This window comes from Lacerta agilis, chromosome 2 (genome assembly GCF_009819535.1).
Source record: "Lacerta agilis isolate rLacAgi1 chromosome 2, rLacAgi1.pri, whole genome shotgun sequence".
NCBI classification, from domain to species: Eukaryota; Metazoa; Chordata; class Lepidosauria; order Squamata; family Lacertidae; genus Lacerta; species Lacerta agilis.
Genome location: NC_046313.1, coordinates 119,435,537 through 119,460,340, shown reverse-complemented (window position 1 = coordinate 119,460,340; position 24,804 = coordinate 119,435,537). Strand labels below are relative to the sequence as shown.

The 24,804-nt window shown below is 50.4% G+C and overlaps 1 protein-coding gene across 1 annotated transcript in view; it reads left to right on the top strand.

Moving 5' to 3' along the window:
* COL11A2 (collagen type XI alpha 2 chain) overlaps positions 1-24,804 on the top strand; it is a 105,757-nt gene that overhangs the window by 8,621 nt on the left and 72,332 nt on the right. Inside the window, exons 2-6 of the mRNA XM_033141780.1 lie at positions 14,958-15,125; positions 15,937-16,147; positions 19,895-20,057; positions 20,152-20,292; positions 24,450-24,707. Coding sequence (XP_032997671.1) covers positions 14,958-15,125; positions 15,937-16,147; positions 19,895-20,057; positions 20,152-20,292; positions 24,450-24,707 — 941 coding nt within the window. The remainder of the gene's footprint in view (positions 1-14,957; positions 15,126-15,936; positions 16,148-19,894; positions 20,058-20,151; positions 20,293-24,449; positions 24,708-24,804) is intronic.

Sequence of the window (24,804 nt, the reverse complement as noted above, 5' to 3'; positions counted from 1 at the left end):
GCATTATGAGAGAGGAAGAAAAACCTCTCTCTCTCTCTCTCTCTCTCTCTCTCTCCAGGCCAGACATAGTTTTATAAATTTCTCTCACATTCTCAAATCCCCGCTTACTTACAATTTCTCTAAGCCGAAAAGCCCCTTTCTCCACAGGGGAGTCGCTCCACCCCCTTTATCGTTTTGGTGCCTCTTTCCCGAACTTTCCCCAGATCTAAATCCCAAATCTCGCAACCCCCATGCATCTTCTCTCCACTCCCCACCTGGACGTGAGTTCCTCGGGGAAGGGGGACCGACCCGTGCCTCTTTCCCACCCGGAGGCTGAAAAAAGGGGCCGCGCGCCGCGAGGGCGCCCTATAAATAGTCTCTGGGATATATATAATAGGAAGGAATGCCGCCGAGGCGCGCGTCAAAGGGGGTGGCGCGCCCGGCCGCCCACGCGCGTGTCTCTTGCCGGCACGCGCGCGCGTCACGGTTCACACGTCCCATCGCAGCGCGCCGCAGAGCGAGGCGGCGTCTCCCCTCCACGTTCATCAGTTTGTGGGGCCGAAGCCGAGGCTGTTCTTTCTGCTAAACTCATCTCTGTTGCCTGGAGAAGGAGGCTGTGATGTGTGCATTCCTAATTTTATTATTTTTTTAAAATAATTTGGGTTTATGGCTCGAATTTGGATGGTCGCCTCTTTGGAATTCCAGCCCGGGCACGCGGAGCCTTGGCTGGCTCAGGATGCGTCTCTCACCTCACCCACCCCAGCCTTACCTGATTTTGCTCCCCACCCCCCACCCCCACCCCGCCCCACCATACAACAAAGCTTGGGATCCCCTTCTTCATTTATTTTCCTGGGAAGGAATGTGCAAACAGCCTCTGGACCGCAGAATTAATTCCCCCCTTCAGCTTGGTGTTTTTTTTGTTTTTTTGCAAATGACTCCACCAGGCCTCGGCATCCTAAAAAAAGGGGGCGCCCCTCCCCCCAGCCTTGTCTGCTTTTAGAATCATAGAACAGTAGGGTTGGAAGGGGCCCAAGGGTCATCTAGTCCAACCCCCTGCAGCGCAAGAATTGTAGCTTAAAAATTGAATTATGAAATGCACCCCTTCTTTGCTTCCCCCAGCAAGGCTGCACCCCCGATTCCCCGCCCCCCGGGAATGAATCTGCAAGCAGATTCTAGACCCCAGACTCCCACCACCCCACACTTGCTCCTTGCAAATGACTCCACCAGGCCTTGGCGTTCTAAGAAAGGGGGCGGATCCTTCCCTCAAAACACCCCTCCCCTTCCCCAGCAGGTCGCGCCTGGAAAAAAGTCGTGGGTTTTTTTTCCCCCTGGCTGCAAATTCCAGCCGGCGAAATTGCGAACAGCTGGCCGTCCGACGCAGCTGGCGGGTCTGTGTGTGTTGTTGTTGAGCAGGACACCTGGGTTCCGGCGGGTGGGAGGAGTAAGCAAAATGGCCAGTGCATTTTCATTGATTCATTAAAATCGTACGAGTTGGAAGGGATCCCCAAGGGTCATCTAGCCCAACCCCCTGCAGTGCAGGAATCTCAGCTAAAGATGACATAACAGAATCACGATCCTCGCTCAGGACTGAACAAAGATAAGAAAGAGAGACTCTTGGCTCGATCCCAAATCCTTTTATTACCCAAAGTTTCTGGCTGCTACTTCTTGGAGACGGAGCAAGGAATTCTCCCTCCACTCAAATTCTTTCCTCTGACAGCTCTCCTCCGAAGCTTAAAATCCAAAGCCTGCTAAGTTGGATCGGACCCCCCCCCCAAAAGGCCTTCTCTGCCCTCTCGCAGGGGGTTGGACTAGATGACCCTTGGGTCCCTTCCAACTTGACGGGTCCAGGATGAATCCCAAACCGGAATTAAGATTGCCGGAAAAAATATCAACAACCTCAGATACGCTGATGATACAACCTTGATGGCAGAAAGTGAGGAGGAATTAAAGAACCTTTAAATGAGGGTGAAAGAGGAGAGCGCAAAATATGGCCTGAAGCTCAACATCCAAAAAACTAAGATCATGGCCACTGGTCCCCTCACCTCCTGGCAAATAGAAGGGGAAGAAATGGAGGCAGCGAGAGATTTCACTTTCTTGGGTTCCATGATCACTGCAGATGGTGACAGCAGTCACGAAATTAGAAGACGCCTGCTTCTTGGGAGGAAAGCAATGACAAACCTAGACAGCATCTTAAAAAGCAAAGACATCACCTTGCCGACAAAGGTCCGTATAGTTAAAGCTATGGTTTTCCCAGTAGTAATGTACGGAAGTGAGAGCTGGACCATCAAGAAGGCTGATCGCCGAAGAATTGATGCTTTTGAATTATGGTGCTGGAGGAGACTCTTGAGAGTCCCATGGACTGCAAGAAGATCAAACCTATCCATTCTTAAAGAAATCAGCCCTGAGTGCTCACTAGAAGGATAGATCCTGAAGTTGAGGCTCCAGTACTTTGGCCACCTCATGAGAAGAGAAGACTCTCTGGAAAAGACCCTGATGTTGGGAAAGATGGAGGGCACAAGGAGAAGGGGACGACAGAGGATGAGATGGTTGGACAGTGTTCTCGAAGCGACTGGCATGAGTTTGGCCAAACTGCGAGAGGCAGTGAAGGATAGGCGTGCCTGGCGTGCTCTGGTCCATGGGGTCACGAAGAGTCGGACACGACTGAACGACTGAACAACAACAACAGTGTTGGAAGAGACCACAAGGGCCAGCCACTCAAAACCAATTCTATGAATCGGCCAGTTGGCTCCAAGGCCAGGAGAGGTTGGCTTCACACGGGCGCAGACTCAGATGGATTGGGGGAAAGCCTGGAGAGGAGGGGACTTAGGCAACGGGGGGGGGGGTTGCTGCGACGGTAGGGACCTTTAGTTTTGGTCACTGTTCCGTGGGGCAAGACCTACCAGGGATGAGCTGCCGGGCCTGGCACTCCTGTGCAGATCGTGTTCTTGCTAATAAAAAGTTAACTCCGACTTGCACGCTCCGGACAGTATCCCCATTTCTTTGAGAATGGAGAGGTTTGATCTTCTTGCAGTCCATGGGACTCTCAAGATAATTCAAAAGCATCAATTCTTCGGTGAACTACTGGGAGCCAATGTTTAGGGGTACACTCATTTGGACTCCAGAAAATAACCATTTTATCATTCAAATCGGGGAAATTAAAGACAGTAAATGGATGAAAGTACAAAGATTCACAAAATGTTTAGGGGTATGCCTACCCCTGCGTACCCCCAGAAAAAGCACTGATTATTATTATTCCTCCTGGAGATTCCCTAAATTTCCTAAGAGCCATTCCAGCGGAACAGACTCCCTCGGCCATCGGCCAGGGATTCTTTAGCCCTGCATCCCGGGGGTTGGACTAGATCACCTCTGGGGGTAACCCTTCCAACTCTGCAATGCTGATTCTCACAGGATAGAGGGAAGGTTTGCTCCGGGGAACCACAGAGGCGTTTGCTGTCGTACCAGACAGGAGGAGGAGGAGGAGGAGGAGGAGAGCAGGTGCCCCCGCTTGACACTTCCAAGATTTTCCAGGCTTTGAAAAAGGAGCCAGCGGAATCCAGTGGGGGCGTATCGCTGGAAAAACGCACCTCCTTGGCGAGCCAAGCGCCTCTGTCCCTGGCTGGCTGTTGGGGTCGCCATGGAGCCCTAAGAAGAAGAAGACATTCCCCAAATCCCCAACATTCCCAAAATAGCATGGATCGGGCTAGGGGAAGGGGCTGGCTGGTTTCTCCGTGAGCGCGGTGCGCGCGTGTTTGCGCTCCGTGCGGGAATGTGTGGGTCATTTCTGGGACTCCGGAGCGAGCGGAATCTTGGCTGCCGGGAGAAGGTGGCGTCGCGTCGCGTCACTCCAGGCGCTCCTCTCCCCGCGCCTCTTTCCTAAATTTTGCAAAATGGGAGTTGAGCTGCGATTCCTGCATCGCGGGGGGGGGGGGGGGTAGGGCTAAATGACCCCTGGGGGTCCCTTCCAACTTCTGCGTTTCTAGGATTCTCTTTCTTTCTTTCTCCCCCCCCCCCCCCACAGCCCAATAATATTTAATGGGACTTCCTCCGCTTCCCGTTTTGGCAGCCAAATGATTTTTAAAAAAATAAAATTGTAGTGTAGTCGGGGGGAGGAGAGGAGCCCCGACGGCAGGCTCAGGGTAACACCCCCCCCCCCAGCAGTGGCAGCTGGCTGGGGAGAAGGGAGCCACAGGAACGGGGGGGGGCAGGCAAATGGGGAGCCGTCCGTCCTCCATCCCACCCTCTCTTTGGAAAGGGACCTTCCCTGACTGACGTTGGGAAACTGTTGGTCGCCCTTCCCAGGGCCGAAAGGGAGAGCTGCGCAGAGACACGGGGGGGGGGGGGGGAATCACAGAAACGTAGGATTGTGGAGATGGAAGGGACCCTGAGGGTCATCTAGCCCAACCCCCTGTATTGCAGGGATCACATCGATGGGGAAATCGTGGAAAGTATGTGACCACCCTGCGTTTCCCCCCAAGAGGGCTGAGCATTTGCTGACTGGCTGCTCAGGAGGGGGTCAGGTCAGGGAGCTGGGGGCAGGGTGGCGTCGAATGCACCGCCTGAGGACTCTGCGCTGCAACATTTTGCTGCAGAACACTCCCTTTCCATATGTGCGCATGTTCACCTCCCCCTTATTGAAGCTCCTTGGCTCTTCCTTCGCGTGGCCACGTAGAGGGTGCAATGCGTCCTCCAGTCCTGCAGGGGGCATTATTTACATACTATGGTGGAAAATTGAGGTGATGAGGTCACCTCAAGCTCTATTCAAAGCTACTCCATTGTTTGTGTTCCTGCACTGCAGGGGGGTGGACTAGATGACCATTGGGTCCAACAATTCATAGATAGATTGTTGTTGTTGTTCAGTCGTTCAGTCGTGTCCGACTCTTCGTGACCCCATGGACCAGAGCACGCCAGGCACGCCTATCCTTCACTGCCTCCCGCAGTTTGGCCAAACTCATGTTAGTAGCTTCGAGAACACTGTCCAACCATCTCATCCTCTGTCGTCCCCTTCTCCTTGTGCCCTGCATCTTTCCCAACATCAGGGTCTTTTCTAGGGAGTCTTCTCTTCTCATGAGGTGGCCCAAGTACTGGAGCCTCAACTTCAGGATCTGTCCTTCTAGTGAGCACTCAGGGCTGATTTCTTTAAGGATGGATAGGTTTGATCTTCTTGCAGTCCATGGGACTCTCAAGAGTCTCCTCCAGCACCATAATTCAAAAGAATCAATTCTTCGGCGATCAGCCTTCTTTATGGTCCAGCTCTCACTTCCGTACATTACTACTGGGAAAACCATAGCTTTAACTATACGGACCTTTGTCGGCAAGGTGATGTCTTTGCTTTTTAAGATGCTGTCTAGGTTTGTCATTGCTTTTCTCCCAAGAAGCAGGCGTCTTCTAATTTCGTGACTGCTGTCACCATCTGCAGTGATCATGGAACCCAAGAAAGTGAAATCTCTCACTGCCTCCATTTCTTCCCCTTCTATTTGCCAGGAGGTGATGGGACCAGTGGCCATGATCTTAGTTTTTTTGATACCATATTTTGCGCTCTCCTCTTTCACCCTCATTAAAAGGTTCTTCAATTCCTCCTCACTTTCTGCCATCAAGGTTGTATCATCAGCATATCTGAGGTTGTTGATATTTTTTCCGGCAATCTTAATTCCGGTTTGGGATTCATCCAGCCCATCCTTTTGCATGATGAATTCTGCATATAAGTGAAATAAGCAGGGAGACAATATACAGCCTTGTATAGATAGATAGATAGATAGATAGAGAGTGGGGCCTGTCACAAACCCCTGCCGTGCAACCTCTCCCTGCCTGTTCTGTTCAGGGCTCTGCCTTGCCAGCCACGCCCTCCCTTCAGGCTACTCCATTCCATTCCCTCTGCCATCCACCCCCTTTCCCATTACGGACCGTCCATGCTCCGTGCCAGGCTGAGCTCAGTCCTCATGGGGCTGTTTCTTTGGGAGTGGCCCCCTTCAGGTTAAAAAATATATGACTTGTGTGCTTCTGTACCCAGCCGTTGTTGTTATTTTAAGCCTTTGGCTGGTCGACATCCAATGCCCTTTTAAAAATGTGTTGGGGGATGGGGGGGTTGTTCGGTTGTTTTTGTTTAGATTCCGTGTTTTGCGTTTTTTATGTTGTGATTGCATCTTGTGAACCAACCTGCATTGCAGGGGGTTGGACTAGATGACCCCCCGGGGTCCCTTCCAACTCGACAATACTATGATTCTATGATCTGCTTATTTAACTTATATGCAGAATTCATCATGCGAAAGGCTGGGCTGGATGAATCCCAAACCGGAATTAATATTGCCAGAAGAAGAAATATCAACAGCCTCAGATATGCTGATGACACAAGCTTGATGGCGGAAAGTGTTGTTGTTGTTGTTCAGTCATTCAGTCGTGTCCGACTCTTCGTGACCCCATGGACCAGAGCACGCCAGGCACGCCTATCCTTCACTGCCTCCCGCAGTTTGGCCCAACTCATGTTAGTAGCTTCGAGAACACTGTCCAACCATCTCATCCTCTGTCGTCCCCTTCTCCTTGTGCCCTCCATCTTTCCCAACATCAGGGTCTTTTCCAGGGAGTCTTCTCTTCTCATGAGGTGGCCAAAGTACTGGAGCCTCAACTTCAGGATCTGTCCTTCTAGTGAGCACTCAGGGCTGATTTCTTTGAGAATGGATAGGTTTGATCTTCTTGCAGTCCATGGGACTCTCAAGAGTCTCCTCCAGCACCAGAATTCAAAAGCATCAAGAAGAAATATCAACAACCTCAGATATGCTGATGATACAACCTTGATGGCAGAAAGTGAGGAGGAATTGAAGAACCTTTTAATGAGGGTGAAAGAGGAGAGCGCAAAATATGGTCTGAAGCTCAACATCAAAAAAACTAAGATCATGGCCACTGGTCCCATCACCTCCTGGCAAACAGAAGGGGGAGAAGTGGAGGCAGTGAGAGATTTCACTTTCTTGGGCTCCATGATCACTGCTCGGTCAGCGGAGCGCGACTCTGAATCTCAGGTTGGTGGGTTCGAGACCCACCTTGGGCAAAAGATTCCTGCATTGTAGAGGGTTGGACTAGATGACCCCTCGGGGTCCCTTCCGATTCTACAATTCTGTGATTCTGACTGCTTCTGAGGGAGCTGTGTGCAGTGCGGGAGGAGAGCTCGGCGAAAGTTTCCTGACGCTGTAAAAAATGGACGGTACATAGAACCTACAAGACAAGCCCTCCCCCCAAAGACTGAGAGGTGTGGGGGCTCAAATATGCCCTCTTCTCACCCCTCACAGGGACGCCAACTTGAATAAAATATGGGGGGGGGACGACAGGTAAGCCTCGCTCCCCTAATCGATCACACCATTTGAATGACGATGCCCATTGACTTTGGCCCCCTCCTATGCCAAGACGGGTTGGGGGGTGGAGAGGCGAGAATGTGGGGTGTGTGGGGGTGTATCCCTCCCCACCCGTGCCCCCTCGCCCTCTGCTGCACCCCCGTCTCTCTCAGCGGTCAGCTTCGCGCCCAGCCGCTCCCCCCCCCACCCTCCCGTCCAGTTGGCACCCAAAGGCGTCGGCTCGGATTTCCCTCGGAACAATAACAAGTCTGCGGAAGCCATCAGGAGCTGATGGGGGGAGTCGGGGGGGGAGGCGCACGCCGGGGGATGATGGCTTGGCCAGATGCGGGGCGGGGAGCGCGAGGGGGGCCGGGCACAAAACCGACGGCGGGCCAGTGCGCAGAGCCAAAGAGGCCCCTGGATGGATCGCGCGCTGCGTCTCTGCGCGCAGGTCTGCCGGCTCTGCTCTGCTCTGCGCCTCTGCGGTGGCGCGGCTGCTTTGGACGCCCCCCACCCGGCAGAAAGAACAGCCTTTGCCAAGCCGGCGCCCCCCTCCCTCCGGAGGGCTCGGGCTGGCGAGGCGGGGTCAGTGGTGTTAGGGGGAAAAGTTCAGGATAGCGGGCACAGAAGAGGCGAAATATATTTCTAGGTGGGAGGGAAAGAAATGGCAACAGTCGGCGGGGTCAAGTTCTGGGTAGGGGGGGCACGTATTCATTTAATAGAATTGTAGCGTGGAAAGGACCCCAAGAGTTATCTAGTCCTAGAGAGGTTTATTAATTTATTGCGCTCACATTCCACCTTTTAACCCCAAGTAGCTTTATTTCTTTTTTATAAGAATTTATTAAATTTCCGAAAAAAAGAATATAACAAACATTTATAAACACTAAACACATACTACATACTAAAGAAGATTAGACAAAAAATAAGAAAAAGCAAAAAAAGACAAAATTGAAAAAACATACATAAACACTTATTTAACTTTCTTAATCTTGTTTAAAATCTTATTCCAGGGACTTCCCCCGTTCTCTCTTCTGCGTTCAGTTCAAATTTACTTTAGTAATTTTGTAACTATTTTACAATCATTCACCATTATTATTGTTCATCTTCAAATAACATCTTAACTTATCTCTATCAACTTATTCAAATTCAGAACTTCTAATATAGATCAACATCTTACCTTCTTCTATACTATTTTAACCTAACATTACATAGCTATCACCTATTATGTTCACTGATTTCACTTCAAATGTCCAACTTTTCACGTTGTTTCAAATATTCTTTGAATTTCTTCCAGTCTTCTTGCACCTTCTCCTCCCTCTGGTCTCGGAGCTTCGCGGTCAGTTCTGCGAGTTGCATATATTCAATTAGCTTCATCTGCCAATCTTCCACTGTCGGGAGCTCTTCACCTTTCCAATTTTTAGCTATCAAAATTCTAGCAGCTGTTGTGGCATACATAAAAAACACTCTATCTTTTCTGGGTATCTCATGATTGGTTATGCCCAACAGGAAGGCCTCTGGTTTCTTAGAAAACGTGTTTTTCAACACTCTTTTAAATTCATTATAAATCTTCTCCCAGAAGTCCTTAACCTTTGGGCACGTCCACCACATGTGATAGAAAGTACCTTCCACTTTCTTGCATTTCCAACATATATTACTCGATCCATGGTACATCTTAGCTAATTTAACTGGAGTTAAATACCATCTATATACCATTTTCATGACATTTTCTCTTAAAACATTACATGCAGTAAATTTGATACCTTCCTTCCACAGTCTTTAACTCCAAGTAGCTTTAAACAGCTTACATTCCTTTCTCTATCCCCGCAAACCGGGGTCTCCCGGGCCCTAGCCCAGCACTCCAACCACTAGGCGTGCAGTGGCTCTGCCCCTCTCTTATCCTGTGGTGTCCTTGGCATCCGGAAGGCGTCAGGTGGGCGGAGGCTGCCTTAGAGCGGATTTATAGCGAAATACGCTGCCTCCCATCTCACGATTACAATCTAGTGTAGCCATGACGCCTGTCACAGAAGCAGGGCTTAATCTAATGAAGGATTTTATGCTCATTAGCTCACAGCAGTTTGTTGTTGTTCAGTCGTTCCGTCGTGTCCGACTCTTCGTGACCCCATGGACCAGAGCACGCCAGGCACGCCTCTCCTTCACTGCCTCTCGCAGTTTGGCCAAACTCATGCCAGTCGCTTCGAGAACACTGTCCAACCACCTCGTCCTCTGTCGCCCCCTTCTCCTTGTGCCCTCCATCTTTCCCAACATCAGGGTCTTTTCCAGGGAGTCTTCTCTTCTCATGAGGTGGCCAAAGTACTGGAGCCTCAACTTCAGGATATGTCCTTCCAGTGAGCACTCAGGGCTGATTTCTTTGAGAATGGATAGGTTTGATCTTCTTGCAGTCCATGGGACTCTCAAGAGTCTCCTCCAGCACCATAATTCAAAAGCATCAATTCTTCGGCCTTCTTTATGGTCCAGCTCTCACTTCCGTACATTACTACTGGGGAAACCATAGCTTTAACTATACGGACTTTTGTCGGCAAGGTGATGTCTTTGCTTTTTAAGATGCTGTCTAGGTTTGTCATTGCTTTCCTCCCAAGAAGCAGGCGTCTTCTAATTTCGTGGCTGCTGTCACCATCTACAGTGATTATGGAACCCAAGAAAGTGAAATTTAGAATTGCTTGATTGACGGCCCCACTAGATCCCAGAACATCTGTGCTGGGAGGATCCAGGCACGCGGATCTGGGATCTTGGGGGAGGTGGATTTTCTGGACGCATTTAGGCCTGGATTCAGCACTGGGATGATTGCACCCACCCTGCATGACACTATATTTATTATTATTATTATTATTATTATTATTATTATTATTATTATTACTACTCAGCGACTTTCCCTGCAATCAGCCAAGATGTCCTTCTGGAATCTGGTGCCTCTGTCTGGGTTAGGAGTGAGGGGGTGTCTCTTTTTGCAGTCAGTCCCAGAAGGTGGCGTTTTGAGGATGTTTTGATATTAAGATCCTGTGGGCTGGAGTTCCACAGGACTGCACCTTCTCTACACAGCTCCCCCCGCCCCATTCGGTTGGGCACCTGTGTGAAACCACTGGGCAGGGGTCTCCTGCAGTTTGGGGATCCACTGTCACCCACGCACAGGTGACACACAGACGGGTGGCCCCCGTCAGGGATGCTTCCGTTGCGACTGCTGAGGGCTGGACTGGATGACCCCTCGGGATCCCTTCCAAACGCTCCCATTCTACGATTCTGCATTCCCACACAAGCAGGGGAGGCGGAAGATAAGCTGAACTGGTTCCTGACCTTGGCAAGGGACTGGATGAGGGCCAGGAAACCGGAGCTCCATCCAAACAAGACAGAGGCGATGTTGGCGGGTGGTTCATCTCTGTTGCTCGGCCAGTTCCAAAGGGAGGAAGGAGCCGGCTAGTGGTCTGGGGATGTGCCTGTGGGCCTCTTGGGGGCTCAGCCCCTGTCTGGATGTACTGGAAGAAGCAAAGATCACCCATGTGGAAGCAATGATTCTTCAGTGTGGTGTGATGGTTAAGAGCGGTAGACTCGTAATCTGGGGAACCGGGTTCGCATCTCCTCTCCTCCACATGCAGCTGCTGGGTGACCTTGGGCTAGTCACACTTCTTTGAAGTCTCTCAGCCCCACTCACCTCACAGTGTGTTTGTTGTGGGGGAGGAAGGGAAAAGGAGAATGTGAGCCGCTTTGAGACTCCTTCGGGTAGTGAAAAGCGGGATATCAAATCCAAACTCTTCTTCTTCTTCTTCTTCTTCTTCTTCTTCTTCTTCTTCTTCTTCTTCTTCTTCTTCTTCTTCGTTGTGTCATCTGCTATCTGAGGTTGTTGATATTTCTTCTGGCAACATTAATTCCGGTTTGGGATTCATCCAGCCCAGCCTTTCGCATGATGAATTCTGCATATAAGTTAAATATGCAGATCATAGAATCATAGTATTGTCGAGTTGGAAGGGACCCGGGGGGTCATCTAGTCCAACCCCCTGCAATGCAGGTTCACAAGATGAAATCACAACATAAAAACGCAAAACACAGAATCAACAACTGGGAAACACTGGCCTGCGAGCGCTCCAGTTGGAGAACAGCCTTGACCAAAGGTGTCATGGACTTTGAAGACACTCGAACTCAGGACGCAAGGGAGAAACGTGCTAAGAGGAAGGCACGCTTGGCAAACCCTCACCGTGATCAACTCCCTCCTGGAAAGCAATGTCCCCACTGTGGAAGGACGTGTGGGTCCAGAATTGGCCTCCACAGTCACTCACTGTTAAGGCCGCGCTTATGGAAGGGAATCTCACTCGTCTACGAGGGGCTGCCAGGGAGAAAGAGGGGGATATCATGTGGGTGACCTGTTTTCCACCTTCGCGGTTAGATTGCTGCATTCTGCCTGCCCCGAGGCATGGCTGGGTTCTGCTTTGGCATCTCCATTGAGAAAAAGGAAGCTTTTTGTTTCCCGCCTACTGGAGAGAGCAGCCAGCTGCCTCCCAGTTAAACAAATACAGTACAGGGCGATTCCAGGGAAGGAGCTTTTGGCAGCTTTTGGCGAATTCGTCCTCAGGCCAGCCGGGTACCATCAAAGCACGTCCAGAGCTCATGAAAACTCGCCCGGCTCTCGTGACGCTGAAACTCGCCCACACCCCGTGAAGCTGAAAGGCCTTGTTCATGCAGCACAGCGTTAACCTATGGAACCTGCTGCTACAAGAGAAGACTACGGATGGGTAGCAATGCTTCTGAATCCACAGCAGGGGAGAGGGTCTTTGGGTTCGAATCCTGCTAGTGGGTTTCTCACTGGGGGCATCTGGTCGGCCGATGTGAGGACTAGATGGGCCCACTGGCTTAATCCGGGAGAAATTTCTTGTGTTCTTATTGTTGTTGTTCAGTCGTTCAGTCGTGTCCGACTCTTCGTGACCCCATGGACCAGAGCATGCCAGACACACCTATCTTCCACTGCCTCCCGCAGTTTGGCCAAACTCATGCCAGTTGCTTCGAGAACACTGTCCAACCATCTCATCCTCTGCCGTCCCCTTCTCCTTGTGCCCTCCATCTTTCCCAACATCAGGGTCTTTTCCAGGGAGTCTTCTCTTCTCATGAGGTGGCCAAAGTACTGGAGCCTCAACTTCAGGATCTGTCCTTCTAATGAGCACTCAGGGCTGATTTCTTTGAGAATGGATAGGTTTGATCTTCTTGCAGTCCATGGGACTCTCAAGAGTCTCCTCCAGCACCATAATTCAAAAGCATCAATTCTTCGGCGATCAGCCTTCGGCGATCAGCCTTCTTGATGATTAAGAGATATGAAGTAAGTTAGATAGAAAATTTAGAAATGAATTAGGTGAATCAATATATAAATTAATATAAAGGGAAATCTGGAATGCAAGAGTAAGTTTACAACATATTCTTTTTTGTGTGGAAGTCAAATTGGTGACGGAGGGAAGTCAGAGGGGTGTGGGGAGGGGGTTTTGGTGGTGGGATAAAGGAAGAAATTTGGGTAAGGAAGAATTACAAAGTGGTGTAATTTACTGTATGATTTTGAGGTATGAAAAGTATTGTAATAATTATAAGATTGTAAATAAAGATGGTTTATTGGACAGTGGTTGGACAGTGTTCTCGAAGCTACTAACATGAGTTTGGCCAAACTGCGAGAGGCAGTGAAGGATAGGCGTGCCTGGCGTGCTCTGGTCCATGGGGTCACGAAGAGTCGGACACAACTGAACGACTGAACAACAACAAATAAAGATTTATTTAAAAAGAGAGAGTTTGCAAGGGGTTGGACTGGATGACCCTTGGCTCCCTCCTAATTCTAGGATGAACACACCCTGATGCGTCTTGTGCGGTGTGCGTGCAGCTGCCTGTTCCCTGCGTTTCCTCCTCCCTCCTCCTCCCTCTTTCCTCGCTGGCGTGTGCCCGGCGTCCGCCTGGCCGGGATCCACCTCCCGCCCGGCGCCAAACAAAGACCCTTTTCTCACGGCCCGGAGAGACGAGATCGGAATGCCGATCGTTTCGGCCACACCTGAGAATATGCCAGCCCCCTTCCCGTTCCCATGCAGCCTCCAGTCTCTTGGAGGGGAGGGGGAGAGGGTGTTGGGACCCCCTTTGTGGCACGGCGAGGGGGCAGCGAGACTGGGAGGGTCGAGGACCGGATAGCTTTCCCCTTTTTTTGCGGGAAATTCCCTTATTTCAGCCATAGGGGGAAGGTTGACAGCCTCCCCAGAAGGGAAGGCAAAAAATGGAGGGGTTGACAGCCACCGGACCGTGGGGGACCCCGTGTGGGATTGAGAGGTAGCGTGGTTCAGTGGTTAGAGAGCGTCAGGCACCTTCCTTCCTTCCTTCCCTCCGTATTCTGGATGCTCCCTCCCCGTTCGCTTATTCCCGAGTTTCCCCCCTCCAGCAAACTCGATGTGAATCGGATTCGCTTCCCCTTTTCCCCGACCGTTCAGGCTTTTTCGAAGGGGCGCGCAGGGTTGCCACCTTTCCCGACCCGGCTCTGCTCCTGTGCCACTTTGGCAAAAAAAATCAGGAAGATGAGCGCGAGCAGGATATTTGGACCGGACCAGCAGCCGGCTCTCCTGAAAGCAGAGGAGCAGGGCCGGGGGGGGGGGGAGTTGGCAACGTCAGACAGAGCAGCGGGAAGGGTCTGTCTGCGTGGGGTGAGGTGGGGGGCGGCAGCCGGCCAGTTTTGTTGTTGTTGTTCAGTCGTGTCCGACTCTTCGTGACCCCATGGACCAGAGCACGCCAGGCGCCCCTATCCTCCAATGCCTCTCGCAGTTTGGCCAAACTCATGCCAGTCGCTTCGAGAACCCTGTCCAACCATCTCATCCTCGGTCGTCCCCTTCTCCTTCTGCCCTCCATCTTTCCCAACATCAGGGTCTTTTCCAGGGAGACTTCTCTTCTCATGAGGTGGCCAAAGTACTGGAGCCTCAGCTTCAGGATCTGTCCTTCCAGTGAGCACTCAGGGCTGATTTCTTTGAGAATGGATAGGTTTGATCTTCTTGCAGTCCATGGGACTCTCAAGAGTCTCCTCCAGCACCATAATTCAAAAGCATCCATTCTTCGGCGATCAGCCTTCTTGATGGTCCAGCTCTCACTTCCGTACATTACTACTGGAAAAACCATAGCTTTAACTATATGGACCTTTGTCGGCAAGGTGATGTCTCTGCTTTTTAAGATGCTGTCAAGGTTTGTCATTGCTTTCCTCCCAAGAAGCAGGCGTCTTCTAATTTCGTGACTGCTGTCACCATCTGCAGTGATCATGGAACCCAAGAAAGTGAAATCTCTCACTGCCTCCATTTCTTCCCCTTCTATTTGCCAGGAGGTGATGGGACCAGTGGCCATGATCTTAGTTTTTTTGATGTTGAGCTTCAGACCATATTTTGCGCTCTCCTCTTTCACCCTCATTAAAAGGTTCTTTAATTCCTCCTCACTTTCTGCCATCAAGGTTGTGTCATCAGCATATCTGAGGTTGTTGATATTTTTTCCGGCAATCTGAATTCCGGTTTGGGATTCATCCAGTCCAGCCTTTCGCATGATGAATTCTGCATATAAGTTAAATAAGCAGGGAGACAATATACAGCCTTGTCGTACTCCAGTTTTTAAACCCCCCCCCCCATTTCCCCATCTTTTCCTCTTCCCTCCTTCCTGCAGCCGAACCGGTGGACGTCTTGAAAGTGTTGCAGCTGCAGAACCAGCCCGACGGCGTCCGCAAGACCGCGGGCTTCTGCCCCAAGAGGCGCTCAGGATCGGGGCCCGACGTGGCCTACCGGATATCAAGGCAGGCGCAGATCAGCGCCCCCACCCGGCAGCTTTTCCCAGGTACGCAAGCCAAGTGTGTGTGTGTGTGTTGGGGTAGGGGGGTTGGCTTCATTCCCCCTCAATTTAGCCCAGGAGGACACACTTACTTCCAGGTCCGCGGTGTTTGGGTTCCAAGTTGTTTGAGTACCAAGGCGTTGGAGAACCAAGGCACCACCGTACAGTCGCACCTCGGGTTACGTACGCTCCGGGTTGCGTACTTTTCGGGTTACGAACTCCGCTAACCTGGAAGTGCAACCTGATGTGCATGCGATTTGTGCATGCGCAGAGCGTTTTTCGCGGGGGTTTTCCGGTTTGCGCATGCGCAGAACGAATTGTTCGGGTAACCTGGAATGGATTAAGTACGTATTTTGCGCAATTTGTGCATGCACAGAGCGTTTTTCGCGGGGGTTTTACGGTTTTTTCGGTCTGCGCATGCGCAGAACGAATTGTTCAGGTAACCTGGAATGGATTAAGTACGTATTATGCACAATTTTCGCATGCGCAGAGCGTTTTTTGCGGGTTTTTCCGGTCTGCGCATGTGCAGAACGAATTGTTCGGGTAACCTGGAATGGATTAAGTACGTAACCCGGGGTACCACTGTACTTTAAATGTGCCAATGCTTTTCGTAGCTTAGACCCAGCCAGGTGGGCGGAGTATTAATAATAAATGTTGTTGTTGTTGTTGTTGTTGTTGTTGTTGTTGTTGTTGTTGTTACTACAGTATTCATTTTGTGGAGAGCTTCCAAAACCATCCCTTTTGTGGGGTTTGCTGGGTGCTGCGGAGCTCTCCTTAAACCCTCCCCTCTCCCCCCTCTCTCTCCTCCCCCCCCCAGGCAAATTCCCAGAGGATTTCTCCATCATGGCTCTGGTGAAGCCCAAATCCGGACTCCAGGCGTTCCTGCTCTCCATCTACAACCAGCATGGCACCCAGCAGCTGGGCGTGGAGCTGGGCCGCTCCCCCGTCTTCCTCTATGAGGACCAGAGTGGGCGCCCTGCCCCAGAGGACTACCCCATCTTCCGAGGGGTCAACCTGGCCGACGGCAAGTAAGTGCCCCCCCTCCCGGCTTCCTTCTCTGCCCCCTGTGCTTTGTCAAGATCCCTGATGCGACGATCCTGTGATATTATGATTAACACATACAACAAACACTCAGAGAATCGTCTCTAAATACACCAACAGAATCCCCCAAAGTGTATATGAGAAACAAAATTTAAAAAAAATTCCTTCCAGTAGCACCTTTGTTATGTACTGAGCTGAATCCTAGAACAATAGGATCCAGAATGCGGCAGTCTGGTTGGTCCTAGAACAATAGGATCCAGAACGCGGCAGTCTGGTTGGCCCTAGAACAATAGGATCCAGAATGCGGCAGTCTGGTTGGTCCTAGAACAATAGGATCCAGAATGCAGCAGTCTGATTGGTCCTAGAACAATAGGATCCAGAATGCAGCAGTCTGATTGCTCCGAGAACAATAGGATCCAGAATGCGGCAGTCTGATTGGTCCTAGAACAATAGGATCCAGAATGCAGCAGTCTGATTGGTCCTAGAACAATATAGGATCCAGAATGGGGCAGTATGATTGGTCCTAGAACAATAGGATCCAGAATGCAGCAGTCTGATTGGTCCTAGAACAATAGGATCCAGAATGCAGCAGTCTGGTTGGTCCTAGAACAATAGGATCCAGAATGCAGCAGTCTGGTTGGCCCTAGAACAATAGGATCCAGAATGCGGCAGTCTGGTTGGTCCTAGAACAATAGGATCCAGAATGCAGCAGTCTGATTGGTCCTAGAACAATAGGATCCAGAATGCAGCAGTCTGATTGCTCCGAGAACAATAGGATCCAGAATGCGGCAGTCTGATTGGTCCTAGAACAATATAGGATCCAGAATGGGGCAGTATGATTGGTCCTAGAACAATAGGATCCAGAATGCAGCAGTCTGGTTGGTCCTAGAACAATAGGATCCAGAATGCAGCAGTCTGATTGGTCCGAGAACAATAGGATCCAGAATGCAGCAGTCTGATTGGTCCGAGAACAATAGGATCCAGAATGCAGCAGTCTGATTGGTCCCAGAACAATAGGATCCAGAATGCAGCAGTCTGGTTGGTCCTAGAACAATAGGATCCAGAATGCAGCAGTCTGATTGGTCCCAGAACAATAGGATCCAGAATGCAGCAGTCTGGTTGGTCCACAGGAGCCACCCAATCCAGCTCCAGGTGGAAGTGAATCTGCAACCTGATTGGCCTACAGGAGTAGCCCGGAATTAGCCAATCACGTGGGGCCCATTGTGTAAATAATGTATATATAGCAGACGTTGTGGCGAAGTATTCATCCATCACCACTATGAGCTGAATAAAGAGCACGAAATTCACACTTGACTCCGAGTCTATTTCAACCTTAGAGACCAACTACGGTAAGTTTGTTATTGGTATGAGCTTGCGTGAGCACGCACACTTCTTCAGGTACAGTCACACCTCGGGTTGCGTTTGCTACGGGATACGGACGTGCCGAACCCGGAAGTACCGGAAGGGGTTACCTCTGGGTTTCGGCGTGCACGCATGCGCAGAAGCACTAAATCGCATTTGGCACATGCACAGATACCGCGCTTCAGGTTGCGCACTTTTCATGTTGCGGACGGGCCTCCGGAACGGATCCCGTTTGCAACCAGAGGTACCACTGTACACACAAAAGCTCATACTCCATAACAAACTTAGTTGGTCTCTAAGGTGCTACTGGAAGGATTTTTATTTATTTGTTTTGTTTTGACTATGGCAGACCAACACGGCTACCTACCTGTATACGAGGAAACCACCACAATTTTAACAAACACCAAATGTAATGCATAGTAACATCCATTGCTTGGGTTGTTGGCCGCAAATACACACACACACACACACACACACACACACACACAGTATCAGCTGCAACTATGGTCTACAGGAGTTTATATAAAAGCAAGAGGAAAATAATAATTAAAATATGTGCTTTATACAAACCTTTGGCCTCTTACTCAACCTGTAATTTCTGTGTCAGTTTTTCCAATAATGCTTTCTCCCAGATTGCATTTAGCCTCTGGTTCGGAGTCAATAATTGCAACGATTTCCGTGTCCTGGCAATGGTCGTTCTTGCCCCCCGGAGTTAACAGATGTGTTACGCGTTCTTTATTCCTAATTCGTGAAATACCGTATTTTTCGCTCCATAAGACGCACTTTTTTCCTCCTAAAACGTAAGGGGAAATATCTGTGCATCTTATGGAGCGAATGGTGGTCCCTGGAGCCGAATTGCCCAGGGGCCAAAAGAGGATCATGCTTTTTATTTTACAAAGAGAAAAGGGGGGTGTTGAAAGGACCCCGCTCAGCAGCTGATCAGCAAGAGATCGGGAGAGAGATAAGAGTCCCGGCTCCCTTTCAGCCCCGCCCTCCATTGTTGAATGTGCTGCAGAGGGAGGTTGTTTGTTTCCCCAGCGACATGGGACTGGCTGATTAGATTATCTGTCTGGAAACTGTAGAAAAGGCTCCCTTTCCTTTAGAAGCTGCAGAAATGTGAGTTGAACCCCCTTTGCTTTTCCCCCTTTGCAAAAGGAGCTTTACTTTTCGCCCTTTGCAAAAAAGCTGCAAAACTTTTAGCTGATCCTCAAAAAACAGGGTTTTTCCCTTTGCAAAAAAGCTGCAAAACTTTTAGCTGATCCTAAAAAAAAACAGGGTTTTTCCCTTTGCAAAAAAGCTGCAAAACCTTTACAGTACCGCTTGGTGATAAAGAGAAGGTGGGGGAAAAAACCCTATTTACAAGAATGGAGCTATCAGGAAAACACAGCTAAGAATGAACAACTATATTGAACCTTCAACAAAATAATTTGAGTCAACTGATAAACTCAAAACCAGATTAGAACACCTGCCGACATTGGTCTACGTAGAAACACAGGAAGACGCTTCCCGTGGAGTCAGACGTTGAGTCCCTCTGGATCAGTATTGTCTACACGGACTGGCAGCAGCTCTTTCGGGGAGGGTTGGGCTAGATGATCCTTGAGGTTCCTTCCTACACTACGATTCCCCACAAACAAAACCGTTTTTAGCAGGGGCCCAAAAGAGTCCTGCTGGATGTCAATGGGCAGAGAATCCCAATATGCAGGTTTCCAAAGATCGGTTTCTTACAAACGCGTCAGGATACCATATTTTTTGCGCCATAGGGCACACCGGACCATAGGGCGCACCTCGTTTTTAGAGGAGGAAACAAGATTTTTTTTTTCTGGTTTTCCTCCTCTAAAAGCCCTGTTTTTTTGAGGATCAGCTAAAAGTTTTGCAGCTTTTTTTGAAAAGGGAAAAGCCCTGTTTTTTTTTTTTTTAGGATCAACTATTGTATTAAAGGATGTCATCTAGAGGAGGGAGAAAGGTTGTTTTCTGCTGCTCCAGAGAAGCGGACACGGGGCAATGGATTCAAACTACAAGAAAGAAGATTCCACCTAAACATTAGGAAGAACTTCCTGACAGTGAGAGCTGTTGGACAGTGGAATTTGCTACCAAGGAGTGTGGTGGAGTCTCCTTCTTTGGAGGTCTTTAAGCGGAGGCTTGACAGCCATCTGTCAGGAATGCTTTGATGGTGTTTCCTGCTTGGCAGGGGGTTGGACTGGATGGCCCTTGGGGTCTCTTCCAACTCTATGATTCTGTGATTCTATGGACCTGATGGTCAGGGGTCCCTTTACCTTTATCCACGTGGAACTGGCATTATTATGGGGTGGTTCTCGAGGTCCCTTCCGACTTTACACAGTTCCGTGACTCTGCGATTCCCCCCCCCCATCCAGGTGGCATCGGGTGGCTCTGAGCGTCAGCAAGAAGCAGGTGACCTTGATCCTGGACTGCAAGAAGAAAGTGACCCGCCCTTTGCCCCGCGGCAACCAGCCGGCCATCGACACGCGGGGCATCACCGTCTTTGGAACCCGCATCCTGGATGAGGAGGTCTTCGAGGTGGGCGGCCTCTCCCGCTCTCTCCCGCTGCTACTTCGGCCTGCGGGCGCCAGGCCTGGCTCTTTACCCTCTCCCTTTGTCTTCCTCCCCGCAGGGTGACATCCAGCAGCTGCTCATCTCCTCCAGCCCCCAAGCAGCCTACGACTTCTGCGAACACTTCAGCCCCGACTGCGACGTGAAGGCCTCCCAGAAGCCCCAAGCGCAGGAGGCCCAGAGGAACCCCAGCGGGGCCGAGGTGAGGCGAGGGGCGTGGAGGAGCCGGGTTTTTAGGAAAGGGGTCCCCTTCCACCTCCTCAGCATCCTTGCCGGGCAGCCGGAGGTTGGGGAAAGGCCTGTTTCCTTCTGGGAGGAGGAACCCAGGAGGCGGTTCTGTGTTCGAAACACAGTATGGGCCCACCTGGGAGGGGGGGGTTGTCGTTGAGGGCAGACAAGTGGGAAAGTGGCGACGTGTTTCTAACCGATCCCAAAGGCCCCCGGTTCAAGGTTGGGACTTGGGAGAGACCTCTGCCGATCTGTGCGGACGAGGGTCCGACTCTGTACAGGACAGCTTCCCAGGATGCTAAATCCGCCTGGACTTTGCCAGAGGAGGGAAAGGAAACTATTTCGCATATGCAGCAATGACGCAAAGGAAACAGCTTTCCCACGTGCCAGATTCTGAAGGTCAACCGGAGCAAAAATCCGCCTCTCTTTCAGAACATCTTCCTCCTTCGGGGAATTTTCCACTCAGGGCGTTTCGTTGATTCCTTGTGTTTCGGAGCAAGGCCAGGCTCCCCTCTCGGCCAGCCCAAAGATGGAATTGTGGCGTCGGAAGGGACCCTCTGCGGTTATCTAGCCCAACCCCCTGCAATGCTGAAGGCTCTTGGGTGTTCTAAGTTTCCTCGCCGGCGCTGCGATTTTGCCTCCTGGCAGTTCCTGACGCCCCCTTTAATAATAATAATAATAATAATAATAATAATAATAATAATAATAATAATAAATTTTTATTTATACCCCGCCCTTCCCAGCCAAAAACTGGGCTCAGGGCAGCTAACACTAATTAAAATCACAGCAAAACATAAAAACAATCAATTTAAAATACAGACTAAAATACAAATTTAAAAATTCAAAATTAAAACTGCAGTCTCATTTTCAAATAGCCCACCAATAAAAGAATGAAGCATAACTATCAAACAGAAACCAACCCAAAGGCCAGGTGGAACTGGAGTGCAGGATTGTGTCCACGTTGCACCTGAAGAGGAAGCCGCTCGCCAAATTGGGGCGGTTATTGAGAACGTTTTTACATATTGGGATTTTGGTGGACTAGCAATGAGCTCCCCTCGTTGTAATGGCGAAAGGGCAAAAACTCTCTCACACACCAATTTGAGCACATTGTTGTCCGTTGACAACTTTAGCTGCGATTCCTTCATTGCAGGGGGGCTGCACGAGATAACTCTTGGGGTCCCTTCCCAAACTGCAATTCTGCGAACTTTTTGGAACATTTCAGGTGGTAAAGCTGCCATTTGATCAAAGAAATCTTATTCCATTAACCACCTGCATTTTAACGGATTGATTAAATCTGCATTCGTTTTCATATGCAGAGTAAAAAATAATCCCCCCCCTTGGGGAAAGAAGCTCCAGTTTCTACCACCTGAATTTTTAAACAGGTTGGTTAATCCAGACCAGGGGTCAGCAAACTTTTTCAGCAGGGGGCCAGTCCACTGTCCCTCAGACTATATTTTGGAAAAAATATATATGAATGAATTCCTATGCTCCACAAATAACCCAGAGATGCATTTTAAATAAAAGGACACATTCTATTCATGTTATAACATGCTGATTCCTGGACCGTCTGTGGGCCAGATTTAGAAGGCGATTGGGCCACATCCAGCCCCCGGGCCTTAGGTTGCGGACCCCTGATCCAGACAACGGTTTTTAGTTGATCAATTTAACCAACTAATTGACAGGTTAGCTTTGCAGTCCTGGTGAATTATCAGTCGGGAAGCAGGCAGAAACTGGATTCCCTCTCAAATCGGTTTTTTTGAGGTTTTTTAGGATTAACTTTTTGAGGATGAGATGGTTGGACGGTGTTCTCGAAGCTACCAACTTGAGTTTGGCCAAACTGCGGGAGGCAGTGGAAGACAGGAGTGCCTGGCGTGCTCTGGTCCATGGGGTCGCGAAGACTAAACGACAAAGGATTAACTTTCACTCCCATGTTTGCTGGGGGGGGGGAGGGCCTGATCAGTGCCACACTTTCCCAATTTTTTGGAGTTAAAAAAGAGAGGAGAGTGTCTTCAGGGAGCTCAAAGCCCCCGATGTTGCACCCCTCGTTTCTAGAAAGGCAGGGAGCACCCAGCACCCATCTGCAGGGGGGGGGGAGATTGGCCTTCTGGGCCCCCGCTGGGACTGGCGAATCTCTGCAGCCATTTAGGAATAGGAATAGGAATAATTTATTATTGGCCAGGTACATTTTCCAACATACTTGGAATTTGTTTCGGCTACATTGCAATGTAAACATACAGACACTGTTCCTCTCACAATACAAAGAAGCAAAGAAACCCCACCCATAATTTACCTCCCCTTCAGCTATACAACCATGAATTTAACAATTTAATGGCACAAGGGAAAAAACTATTCTTGTGCCTGGCCGATTTTGTATATGAAGTCCTGTAGCGACGTCCAGATGGAAGTAAATCAAGCAGATGATGACCGGGATGTAAAGGATCTGCTACAATTCCCTCTGCTCTCTTCCTAACTCAGGTAGCATAAATTGTCTCTATTGAAGGCAAGCTAACACCAATTATCCTTTCTGCAATTCTTACAGCTCGTTGGAGCTTTTCCTTGTCTCTCTTGGAGGCTGCACCGTACCGAGCTGTTATAGAATTACAGAGAACAGATTCAAGGATGCCTCTGTAGAATTGAATCAACACTTCCTGGGACAATTTAAATTTCCTTAGTTGACGCAGGAAATACAGGTTGATGGTTTTCTTGTTCTGTTTTTGAAGAAACCGCTTCTCTTGCTCTCCCTCAGTACTTTGGTGAGGAGCTGCAGGACTATGACGCCTACCCCTACTATTACGGGCCTAGCGAGGGTGGACTGGGCTCTCTCTCCTCCACGCCTCTGGGGGGAGCCAGTGAGCAGGTAAAGGGAGCGGTGCTGTGCTCCCCCTCCCCCAGAAACGTCCGTCCGTCCGTCCGTCCTCGTACCTGAGTCTTGTCCTTGTCATGTGGTTGTGGAATAGTCCACCTGTCTGTCTTGTCCACCTGTGCGTCCATCCATCCATCCATCCATTTATCAATGTCTGTGCATTACCTTGCCTTTAATTTAGCAGCTTGGGGGGGGGCACATACACCCCCCCCGCTAGTTTCTTCCAGAGATGTAGAGTTATCCAGGCAGATTGGGGGAGTGTGGGTTGGGAAATAGCCATCACTGGAGAGTGGCAGGATCATGGCCGTCCTTGGGTAGATAATAGCTGAGTTGCAGGCAAACCTTATTATTATTATTATTATTATTATTATTAATGCCGCAATCAATGGTGGGCTCTTCCTCCTGACCTTGAGTCGTAGAGTTGGAGCCGACCTGCGATGCTAAAGGATCGCTGACTGACGGCCACCCAACCTCTGCTTAAAAACATCCAAGGAAGGAGAGTCCAGCACCTCCCGAGGAAACCCGCTCGCTCGCTCCTCTAGCTCAGCCCGTGTGGAGTTCACTCGTGGCTGCGCTGCATCATATCTCACGTAGTCCATTGGAAACACCAGAGCCCATGATGCAGCGCGGCTGTGGCTGAAACCCAAACGGGAAGGAGTTTCTCAGGGCAATGCGGAATCGGGTGGGCCAGTTGCAGTGAGGAAAACCACAATGTTACGGGCGGGTTTTCTGCAGAAATATGTGGAGCTCTAGGCTGTGGACCGAATTCATTCTGAACCATTTTTTAAAATCATAATAAGAAATATCCTTCTGTAGTTCCTACAAGGCTGCGAGTATTGACTTGGAAGTGGGTTTTAGTGGGCTGGTTCAGGAGAAACGCTAAACCACGGTTTACTGTTCGGAGAGCATGCCCTGCCCCAATTTGGCCACAAGAAGCAGCTCAGAAGTTTTTTCTCCTGGGTTCGGTTAAGCCGTGTTGCTGTGTTTTCCAAACCCGGGGGGGGGGGGGGGAAAACCCGCTTCTCCCACCTAGGTGGCAACTATGCTTAGTGCAGATAAGGCAGCTTCAAACCACGGTTTACGAAGCTCTTCCACTGGCGGTGGTTGGGATTAACCACGGTTTAGGGTTTGGCCGCAGCTGTAGCATCCCCCGGCAGGCTCATGTATCTCATTTGCTTTTGCTTCCTGCTCCTCCCCTCTTCATCGCCATCTTCATCACCCCGTCCTCTGTTGTCGTTTGTCCTCGCCGCCCTCCACGCCGCTGCCAGAAACCGGCCAAGGGGAAGCCCCCCGCCAAGCCCAAAACGAAGCCGAAGCAGCCCCAGAAACGCCAGCTCGCCGGCACGGCGCCCGCCTACGCCGCCAAGACCGGCTCCAAAAACGGCTCCAAGTACCCCGGCAACGGGAAGTCCAGCGGGAAAGCCGGCAGCGCCAAGGAGACCGCGAAAAAAAACCCGGGCAAATCGGGGGGCCAGGCCTACGCCGGTGCCGGCGGAGCCCGGAAGCCGGGGAACGGCTACCAGCAGGTAGAGCCACAGGGGAGGGGGTGCAGGGTGCCGCCTGGCCCCCCACCCCTGGGATCCGGGCAAAGCTGGCTGCTCTGGCCCCCCTAAAACCACCCCA